General features: G+C 53.0%; 1 protein-coding gene across 2 annotated transcripts; it reads right to left on the bottom strand.

Annotated features, from left to right (window-relative positions):
- Positions 1 to 624: 624 nt before the first annotated feature.
- Positions 625 to 9,132, bottom strand: KDF1 (keratinocyte differentiation factor 1). 2 transcript variants are annotated; one of them, XM_086716142.1, is made up of 4 exons: positions 9,027 to 9,132; positions 2,521 to 3,588; positions 1,990 to 2,064; positions 625 to 1,433 (listed from the first exon to the last, which is right to left on the bottom strand). In XM_086716142.1, the coding sequence occupies exons 2-4, from the start codon at positions 3,554 to 3,556 to the stop codon at positions 1,351 to 1,353; spliced, it is 1,194 nt and encodes a 397-aa protein (XP_086572268.1). In that variant the 5' UTR covers positions 3,557 to 3,588; positions 9,027 to 9,132; the 3' UTR covers positions 625 to 1,350. The 2 variants fall into 2 exon arrangements, with proteins under 2 accessions (XP_086572268.1, XP_086572267.1); XM_086716141.1 differs by having other exon boundaries at positions 8,967 to 9,075.
- Positions 9,133 to 10,997: the final 1,865 nt, after the last annotated feature.

Below are 10,997 nucleotides of genomic sequence, written 5' to 3' on the forward strand. Positions count from 1 at the left end.
AGTCCCCAAGGGGACCATCTCCATTTTGTGTATTTGATAGGGAGCTGGATAGTTTGCCTAGTTGTCGCTTGACACAAGGTGCCTGTGAGATAATAAGATGCTGTGGGGGGTGAGGTGGATCCTGGATGTCTATCTTGTTCAGTCAAGAATGGGCTGGTGGGTCTGCTTTCTCCTCATTGCTGAGAGGACTAAGACACCCCTGTGTGTGAAGAGTAGCTAAGTAGGATCCTCAAGGGGACCCTACTTCTACCCCAAGCAGGTCAGCTTGCTAACTTTGGGGCAAAACTGCCAAGAGGCCAGCTTCCAGGTTGAGAGCCACAGTTACTTGTCATGTGGCCAAGTTCCTTGAACCCTCTGAGCCCCAGCCTCTTGGTCCATGAAAGGATGACCCCATTCCAGGGTTGTTGGGAAGGTCCAGAAGATCCCAGTGGACCACAGTGCTGTCAGAACCAGGGAGAGGTAGAGGGAGCCGAACTGCAAGTTGGAGGCTGGGTGGGGGCTGACCCATCCTCAGGGATTTGGGGAAACTGCAGGGATGGGCAGTGAACCGGGGCGGGGGTGGGGGGGCGCTAGGCCTACCTAAAAGAATCCCTCAACAATGACAAAGCACTTGTTAGACCTTCCTTAGGTACAGAAACTGCTTCTTTATTGGGGAAACCTGACAGGTAGACATTCTTGGTATCATTTTAGCCTTATGACTGCCCCACAACACTGAGGCAGGCTGGGCACCCTATCATGTCTCTTGTGCAGCGGCCAAGCAGATTGAACAGAAAGGACAGTATCTGCTGAGATGACCAGGCCGTCTTCTGTTACCTTTGTCCTTGCAACTGTGGTTGTGTTAGCATCCAGAACACCATCAGCCAAGAAACAACAGAACATAATGTGGAGTGGGCACGGCCCACAGAATTCCAGACAGGCCCTGCCTGCTCCCTAACCCAATCCATTAAAATAAGCTTCTTTGAGCTGTCACCCTCTCCCTCCCCATCACGGGGAGAGGGAGGTTGGCATGTTTGGTTATGGGGTATATGTTAAGGGGATAGAGATAGGATTCAATCCCAGAAGGTAATTTCAAAGTCTTTGCTTTCCATGACCGAGGCTGCCTGAAGACCAGGGGCAGGAAGGAGCAGGCCCAGGCAGGGGTCAGGCCAGCAGGGGATCCAGGGGGATATGGGCACAGTGGCCCAGTGAAATGCACATGGTCCAGGAACCAGTCAGCTGAGGCAGGAGGAGCCACGGTGGCCACTGCTTCTGGTCTCATGGTCCAGCTTCCTCCAAAGGGGGTCCTGCTTCCCCTCTTCATGCTGTGGGCTATACTCCCAGAAGGGGTTGCCACCATGGGCCTGGTTGGGGTTAGCAGTACACCTGGAGCAGTGGCGCTCCTGATGAATCTGTGTCTGTGCCCTGGAAGGACGAGTCGTGGCTGGCTGGGTATCCTGAGAAGGGAAGAGGAAACAGGCTCAGAGAGGGGAAGGAGCTCATCTAGGTTCCAGGGACAGGGAAAAGCCTGCTGAGAAGGAGCAGAGTAGGACTTGAGCTTGGGTCAGTCTGATCCTGGCTGGGTGACCCACTCGGTTTCTTGACCTCCCTGAGCCCCAGCCTTGCTGTCTGTAAATGGGTAATGACCTCACTCCCGGGGGCTGGTGAAGACCAACAAAACAGTAGTAGCACACAGGGTAGAGTGTTTTCAGCACCAGTGGATAGCACCCCCTCCCCCCCCCCCCCCCGCCCCTTCACTGTCCTCCCCAGTAATACGGGCTTAGATGCAGCTTCTGAACCCTGCGTTCAGGGACAGCCCCCCGAATGTCTCCCAAGTGAACCCTTTAAGCCAGCCTGCAGGATTGGGATGGGGTCTGGCTGCTCGGGCTTCTGGTCCCTTTCTGATCCTATGCCCACCCACCCCAGGAGGAAGCTGAGAGGGGAGAATGGAGGGGGGTTGCCAGAGGGGACTGTAGGGCAGTGTCCTCTGTACTAGTCAGGTCAGAACCAAACCTGGGGCTCCATAAGGCCTCAGCTTCCTGGCGATGGCATCTGCAGTGGTCTCCTGGGAGATCTGCACTGTGAGTTCTAGGGAGGGAACAGGAGGGGGCAGTAGTCATTATCACATCCTTTTAACCCTAGCCCCCACCAGCTCCCAGCCCGATGAAGGAGGGGTCACCTACCCCTTGGCTGGGTCAGAGAAACAGTGTTTAAAACAAAGACACAGGCAGTGTGTGTGCGTGTACACACGCATCTGTGCGGTGGTGGGTGGGTAGGGGTTTTGGTTAGGGCAAAGGTCCAAATTCATAATGGGTTCCTGGGTCCTCTTAACCAGGTTAGGCCTGCAAGTTACTCTGGCAGGTGGTAGCAGGGGACAGAAGGAGCCTCTTACGGGATGCAGAGGAGTTCAGAAAAGGAAGGAAAAGGAGGAAGAGCAGCGACTGGCTGAAGGGTGGACCCACAGTGGCCCCAGACCCCAGCGCAGCCCTCCCTTGGTCAGCACCTCCTCTGCTCTGCCCCTCAGCCATGTGGAGCTCCACCTACCATCCTGGCTGAGCCCTGAGCCCACCATGGTCTCATGGCCACTGTCAGGGGCGGCAGCAGGGGCAGCACCCCGTGTGGAGCGCCCCTCTGTGGTCTGCGGGCGGGTGCGGCTTTTGCGGGTACTGATGCGAATGATACCACGAACCAGGCGGCCCTCGGCATCCTGCTCATCCAGGTGGTAGTCCTGGGTGATGCTGCTGATAAGGTCCGAGATTTTACTGGTCTTCTCCAGGAACACAGTGTCTGATGTGCACTTGGCCAGCTCGTCGATCTGGTGCACACTGAACAGCTCTGTCAGCTTCTTGAAGATGAGCACATCAATCTCTCGGCTGGACATGGAGCCGCTTCCTATCTCGGGCAGATCCAGGTCCGACTCGTGGAAGGAGTAGTACTCTTCAGAGCCACGGGGGCTGCTGGCAAGGGTGCTAGGCAGGCTGTGCCGCATGGGTGGGGGCTCGGCCAGTGGCTCCTTGCAGCAGGAGTCCGCATCAGGGGCTGGGGAGGTGGCACTGCGGTAGGGATATACAGGGATGCCTTTGAGCTTGACGTCAGGGTAGCTGAAACTGCTACCCATGGTTGACTTGAGCCGTTGGCCATCCCGCTGACCAGGAGGCGCACGGTCGGGACTGGGGGGCACTCCATTGTGTTCTTTGGACCAGTTGGTGTCAGTAGCCCTCTCAGGGGAGTCCCCAGCAGACAAGCAGGGGCTGCCACCCCGCACGCAAGCTCCACAACGCTGGAGGCAATTCCGGCATCGGCGGAAGCAGAAGGCAGCCCGGCACCAGTCCCACACCCAGGGTCGCCAGAGCAGGCAACAGGCCGGGGGCTCAGCAGCAGCCTCAGCAGAGCCGGAAATGAAGGTAAGGCTCTCAGGCCCATGGTGGCCAGGGTCCTTGGGGTCTGGCCTGCGGGTGCGGCGGCTTGGTGGGGGTTGGGATGGCTCATCAAAAGTCTCCAGGCATAGCTCTGTTGGCCGCTCCCAGGGTCCCAGGCGTGGGGGCCCAGATGATGGGCGGGGGTGTCCGGGGCGGGGCATGGCTCATTGCATGATTTGTTGCAGCCAGGCACCTGTAGAGGAGAGGCCAGAAAGGAGTCAGGATCAAGGGTGCGGTTATGCCCATGAACCCTCACCTAGTATCCCTCCCTCCCCAAGAGGAAGTTCTGTCTCTGGTCTAACCTACACGTCAAAATCTCCTGGGACGTCATGCCCATTGGGATGGCTACTATTGAAAAACCAGAGGATGACAGGCATTGAAGATGTGAAGTGGGAATGTTTGTAGAATGGTGCAGCTGCTGTGGAAAACTGTGGCAGCTCCTCCAAAAATCAAACACAGAACTGCCCTATGATCTAGCAATTCCAGTTCTAGGTATACACCCAAAAGGACTGAAAACAGGGACTTAAACAGGTATTTGTATTCCAATGTACATACAGCATTATTTGCAATAGGCAAAAAGTGGCAACAATCCAAATGGCCATTGATAGATGGATAAATAAGCAAAACATGATGTATACATACAATTGAATATTATTCAGCCCTAAAAAGGAATGAAATTGATACAGGCTACAACATAGATAAGCTTTGAGACAAGTGAAATAAACCTGACCCAAAGGACAGATATCGTATGGTCCCACTTACACGAAATATCTAGAATAGTCAAATTCTTAGAGACAGAAAGTAAAATGGTGGTTGCCAGGGGCTGGAGGCAGGGGAAAAGGGGAAGTTAGTGTTTAATGGGTAGAGTTCCACTTTGGGAAGATGAAAAAGTTCTGGAGATGGATGGCAGTGATGGTTACACAACAATGTGAATGTGTTTGATGTCACAGAATTGTATGATTAAATGGCAAATTTTAGGGGTGCCTGGGTGGCTCAGTCGGTTAAGTGGTTGTCTGACTTCAGCTCAGGTCATGATCTCACAGCTTGTGAGTTCGAGCCCTGTGTTGGGCTCTCTGCTGTCAGTGTGGAGCCAACTTTGGATCCTTCGCCCCCCTCTCCCTCTCCCCCCTCGGCCATGCATGCGTGTGCTCTCTCTCTCAAAAATAAACATTTTTTTTTAAAAGGTAAATTTTATGTTATGTATATTTTACCACATAAAAAGAAAAATCCCCTAAGATATCACTTTCTAGGGAATGGTCTCCCCCAGTTTATTCCCACTGTTGGTAAGCCTACCCAGCACAGAGTCTCTGAGGCTACTCAACAAATGCCTTTCCATGTGACCTGCTACAGAACCTGAGCATTACTACCTTCCCTTTCCCCTCTTCCTTCAATCAGACATGGGGCTGTAACAGTCCCCACGTCAATATTTCAATCTGGCTCAGATTTGCTCTCCTAGCAATATTTAACACCAAGCACTCTTTTGCTTCCTTTGATTAGACAAGAAAGCCACAAAACACACCTTCTTTCCCTTTCTGACTTGGTTGCTAGCAAACTCAGAGCAAAAACTTCATTTATTCCACAAACACTGAGGCTGGCCCTATGTTAAGGCACTGCAAAACCAAGGATGAATAAACTACAGACCCTGTTCTTGTGATTCACTCATGGTTTTGTAGGGAAAACAGATGCTTAAAAGATCCTAAGATGGAACATGTAGGATATATGAGGCATTATTGGAGCGAATAACTATGCCTCAGGGAGTTAGGGAACATTATGTAGTGATATGTTTGGGAAGGTTCTTGATTACATGTAGGGGTTTCCAAGTAATAAACTGGATTTTCTGTGACATTGATCCTTTATCTTTTTCTCCCTGATTTAATGGCACCGAGGTCGTAGAACTGGTGGTATGTGAGGAATTTGGGACTGAACATCAGGATATCTGTATTCTAGTCCCAGTTCTGGCTCTAACAGACAATGTGCTTTGGACAAATAAATGCCACCTCTCTAATCAGGGCCACGGTCATGTCACCCAGGTACTGTTGAGACTCCCATTCTGGCCACTTCCATTTCTTTCTACTTACTGCAGCCAGGGAGAATTTTAGCAATCTGGAGAAACCTGGCAGACACCACTTTAATCAAATGATCAAAATTAACATCACTGATAATGGGATGAACTGACATCATGTGCCTCCTGATACTCTGCACTAAGAAGGATATGACATTACTTAAGTATTTCTGCCAAAAAAACATAACCTGAATATAATCAGGAGGAAACATCAGACAAGCCCAACTTAAGGGCATGACAACTAAATGCAATGTGTGATCCTGGATTGATCAAGAGGAAAAATTGGAAACTGGGTAATGTGGATAAGTGGTAAAATTTACAAGTAGACTGTATATTATTGAATAGTATTATGCCAATGTTAAATTTCCTGGAGTTGATTACTATGGTTATATAAGATAATGCTCTTAAGAAACATACACTGAAGCACTAAGGGGTAAAGGAGCATGATGTTGGTAACCTAATCTCAAAAGGTTCCCAAGAAAATCCGAAGGTTCATGTGTCTCGAGAGAGAGGGAGGGAGGGAACGTCAGCCATGGTGGCTAGGTAAGAGGATACAGGAATTCTTTATTCTTGTAATTATTCAATCCACTTCCCCGGCCCCATTCTGCACTCCTTCTCTAAGGAGCCTCCATATCCCCAAGTGGGATGGTAACCTGTCTTCCTACAGCTTTCTGCTGGGCTCTGTCAGCTGGGTCAGCCTTGAACCCATTGTTTGAGGTTAAGCCTATATGACCCCAAGGGGCAGGGACTGTGTCTGACTCCTTTCTGCCTCAGTGTCAGAACAGCGTCAGATACAGTAAGTGCTTCAGGGGACTGACACATTTTGTGTGGCCTTAGAGTAGAATCAGGACCATGGGGCAGAAAGAAAAAGGACTTCAAGCTCTAGGCTGACCAGAATAGGGGTAGCAGCAGTCTCAGGGAAGGGGGTACAGACAGAGACTAATAGATGACTTGAAAGTCCCTCACAACCCAGACAGGCAAGTGGTTAAAAACCTTTGCCTTGGGGGCGCCTGGGTGGCGCAGTCGGTTGAGCGTCCGACTTCAGCCAGGTCACGATCTCGCGGTCCGTGAGTTCGAGCCCCGTGTCGGGCTCTGGGCTGATGGCTCAGAGCCTGGAGCCTGTTTCCGATTCTGTGCCTCTCTCTCTGCCCCTCCCCCGTTCATGCTCTGTCTCTCTCTGTCCCAAAAATAAATAAATGTTGAAAAAAAAATTAAAAAAAAAACACCTTTGCCTTGGTTTGAGCAATGTGGGGTTGGGGGTATGGATTCATTCAGTCACTCAATTAACAAATATTTAGTGAAGGCCTACTGAGTGCCAGACACTGTTCTAAATTTTGGTGGATAAAACAGGCAAAAATTCCCTAACCTCAGTCAGGAGTCTGCATTCTAGTGAATGAGTTAGTTATTGATGGCCCACATTGTTCTATGTACTGTAAATGTATTAAACCAATTTTCACAACCCTATTTGTTGGTGGTATTATTATTATTATTATTATTATATACTATATACCTAGAGGTCCAGATAGGTTAAATAAGTTATCCAAACCACACATCTACTTTTACCCAAGCAGCCTGGCCCAGAGTCTTACTCAATACCTCATCCTATCTGTTACTTGGGAGGGAAAGGGGCAAAGTGGCCAGCTGCCAGCTCCATGGACAAGCCTATACCCACGGAGGGACCACATAGGGAGCCCTCAGCCTTCCAGGCTCAGGCCTTGGATGAGGAGGATGGGTGCGTCTACACTGTTTCAACCACACTGAGCTCTGGGGTATGTAAAACCTTCAAGGGGTTACTGATGAGGGTCTGGATCACTCCTTCTCTACCTCCAAGGCTTTAGGATTTGCTACTATTCATTAAATTCACCCACCAGGGGCACCTGGGTGGCTCAGTCAGTTAAGCTTCCGACTTTGGCTCAGGTCATGATCTCATGGTTCGATTTCAAGCCCAGCATCGGGCTCTCTGCTGTCAGCACGGAGCCTGCTTCAGATCCTCTGTCCGCCCCTCTCTCTGCCCCTTCCCTGCTCACACTCTCATACTCTTTCAAAAATAAACATTAAAAAAAAATAAATTCATCCCACCAAATATTTATTGAGCACCTACCATGTGCCCAGCACTGTGCTAAATGCTGGAGAAACAGCAGTGAATGGGCCAGAAATAGTCTCCAGCCCAAGAGGGCTTTCACTTTACCTAACACTCAACAATTGTTCTGTAAATGTTATATTTACAGATCAGGAAGCTCAAGCTCAGAAGTGACTTGCCCAGAGACACCCAGCTGGAAAGGGATGATACAGGATTTGTATTGTGCTCTACCAGACTCTGGAGCCCATGTACTTTGTTTTGTGCCACATACCTGGAATGTGGGTGAGATGGAGGTGGGGGGGGGGGGGTTGGGGGGTTGGAGGGGGAGGGTACTAAGGGCAGTGGCTTGTTTCAGTTTTCTCCACCCCTCTAGGTCCAGAACCCTTCTGAAGTCCAACTTAGCCCATTTCCTCCAGGCTCTATCTTCCGCTGGCTACTGCTGCCCTCACATCGGAAACCCTAAGAACACTGGTCATTGGGTTTAGTGAGGGGAGGGCCCCTGCTCCTGTTGTGGCCTGGGACAAGCCTCTTGGCCTCAGTTTTCTCATCTTTAATTAGGGAGAGATGAGTATCTTCCTGGGCCACTGTGAGGTTTAAATGAGTTATTTCGTGCGGGTTTCTTAGTGTGGTGCCTGGCACGTGGGAGGGGCTCGGTCGCCGGGCGCCCCAAGTCACTGCAGGGGCCCGCCCTCCCCAAACTTCTCATTGATGCTCTCTCCTCCCCTAGTCCCTGAGATCACACATACACACACACGGGTCGGTCTCTGTACCACCCCCTCCGCCCAAGGTCCCCAGGACAGGCCTCACCCCCGTACCCAGCCTAGTCTTGCACACCCAGCGGAGACGGGCACTCCAACCCTGCTCGGGAAACAGCCTTCGGCTCTCGCCCCCGGCGTCCCCGCACCTTCTATTTCCTGCCCCAAAGGCTCAGCCCACGAATCCGGCATCCGGGGGCACCCAGTCCCGGGACAAGGGAGAACCAGACCCGGGCACTGCCCCTCCGATTAGCACAGCCTCTGCACCAGCCGGGGCCCTCGGGGCGAGCTCCACGCTCTCCAGCTGCAGGGGCCCTCCGCCCGCGGGCAGACGCAGCCCCTCTCCCGCCCTGACACCGTTCCTCCGGGTGTGCACGCCCCCCTCCCCCCTCCCGACACTGCCACCCCTCCCGGGGCGAGCAGAGACCCCCGACCCCAGCCAGCTCAGCCCTGAGGGCGACCGCGGCCCCCCCCACCCCCATTCTGGCCGCCCAGCCCAGACGCCCGCTCAGGCCGCTCCCCGGCCCGCGCACCCCGGAAGTGGGAGGGTGGTGCCCGAGGAAGCGGCCCCGGGACCCTCCCCCGCCCAGGTGTAGCCTCGGGCGGGGGGGGGGGGGTCTCTCCACACCGGCGCCACCCCGGCCCGCGCCCCCACGGGCCCGCGCGGGGCTTACCTGTCCCGCCAGGTGAGCCGCCTCCGGCCGGCCCCTCCCCCCGCCCCCCTCGCCGCTCACCTGGGGCGCAGGTGAGCGTCTCGCGGGAGCGCTGCACGGGCCGCCGCTGGGGACACACTTCCTGCCTCCGCGAAGCGCCGCCGCCGCGCACCTGGGCCGAGGCCCCGCCCTGGGTGCGGGGCGGGCACCGGCGGCCCGGCCTGGTCTGGTTAAAGGAGGCGGGTATCGTGGGCCGACGCCGAGGCTCAGTCTCCTCTCCTGTTCAACGGGCAGGTGTCCCAGGAGGCTCTGAGCACCTGGGGAGCGCTGGCCGGTCCTTAAAGGCCCAGCTCGAAGGTCATATCCCCTGGGATGCCTTGCGCGGGGGGGGGGGGGGGGGGGGGGCCCTTGGCCTGTCTGGTTTTCTGTTACATAGAACAGGTCTCAGTACTTCGTTAGCAGAGTGCTCAGCACAGTTTTGTCCTCTGTCTCCTCCTTTTCTGACTTGAGGACAGAGGCTGGTCTTGTTTCCCAATGCCCCTGGTGCCCAGAGCAGGACCTGGCACATACTAGGTGCGCAGCAGATATTCTCAAGCCAGTGAACCGCTGGGCTCCGGTGTCTTCCTTTGCCCTGAGGTAGAATAGGGGGTGTGCGTCATCTGCTCGCTGGTCAGTTCACCTCTATTTGGGGGAATCTGTAGGGGAGGATGACTACTTCTACCCTGGGGCCTCCGAGCAGTGTGAGGGAGGGGGCTGGGCTGTGCAGTCCGGAAGGACACACGGCAGAGCGGCAGAAGTCACCAAAATGGGCCATGATTAGCACATCTCATGGAGTCCCTGCAAGAGGCAACATCATTGGGTGCCGAGAAGTCAGGGCTCAGACTATCCTGGGTTCCTGCTCCCCTTAATAACAACCTAATAATAACAATAGCACAAATAAACAAGTGACTTTCACGAAGCATCTCCGGGACTCGGGCTTGCATAGTAGTATTTAATCCTCCCCCTAGTCTGTGAGGCGGGTCAGGTGTTCTCATTCTCATTCTACGGATGAGGAAACTGAGGCTGAGGAAGGGAGAATGATTTGTTCAGGCAGTTGGGAAAACCATGTGACTTTGGGCAAGGCACTTCCCTCCTCTGAGCCTCATCTGTGGAGTTAATAGTACCTCTCTCTCACTGGCAGAATTAAAAAAGATAATGGATGCAAAGTGAGATAAAAGATATGGGGAGAGATCTTTAGGGTAAGGATTGGTAAATGGGAGGAATTCAGCACGGCCTAGGCCTCTTCCGCTCCAGAGGTACCAGATACACAACCTCCCAACCCCGGATGGAGATACTGCCAACTAGGAGAGAGCCCTTTGTCTGCCCTTCTTGGGTCCCAAGCCCTCCCCTTGTCCAGCCAGGATGGAATACTCCTTGGAAGATGATTCCCACAGCAACTGGGGGGTTCCCTTCCCTATCACCTCTCAGGGCACCCTCACACACTGGCACACAGTAGGTGCTCAATTCCGGAAGAATTCAATTCCAGAAACCTTCCAGAACAACTCTTGCCCACCACATCTTGTCCACATTCTCACCTGGGGGCAGGTGGCACGTTGTAGCCTCATTTGGAGCCCAGAAAGTGAGTCACGTTGTGTACAGCTGAACATCTGTGTCTCCTAAGACCCAGCAAGTCCATTCCTGGGATGCAACCACAAGAATTGCACACATATGCCAGGAGGCATGTATACGAATGGTAGTAGAAATGCTGTTCACAGTATTGCCAAACCGAAAATGCTCAAATGCCATTGACGGGAGAGAAAGAAATGTGGAATAATTACACAACAGTAGCAAATGAATGAAAGACAACAAGGTGGCCGGATCACGCTGAGATGATATTGAGTGCAAAAATGCAGGTTCCTTGGGGTCTGGCTCAGTCGGAAGAGCATGTGACTCTTGATCTTGGAGTTGTGAGTTCCAGCCTCACATTGGTTGTAGAAATTACTGAAAAACAAAATAGGGGTGCCTGGGTGACTAAGTCAGTTAAGCATCTGACTTTGGCTCAGGTCATGATCT

This window comes from Puma concolor, chromosome C1, assembly GCF_028749965.1.
Source record: "Puma concolor isolate L17-30 chromosome C1, mPumCon1.1.hap2, whole genome shotgun sequence".
Lineage (NCBI taxonomy): Eukaryota > Metazoa > Chordata > Mammalia > Carnivora > Felidae > Puma > Puma concolor.

Coding starts and splice junctions, on each gene's coding strand:
- KDF1 (XM_086716142.1), bottom strand. CDS start 3,556: ATGCCCCGCCCCGGACACCCCCGCCCATCATCTGGGCCCCCACGCCTG. Junction 2,065..2,520: donor CTCAGGGCTCAGCCAGGATG/GTAGGTGGAGCT, acceptor TTCCCTCCCTAG/AACTCACAGTGCAGATCTCC. Junction 1,434..1,989: donor GAGGCCTTATGGAGCCCCAG/GTTTGGTTCTGA, acceptor TTCCCTTCTCAG/GATACCCAGCCAGCCACGAC.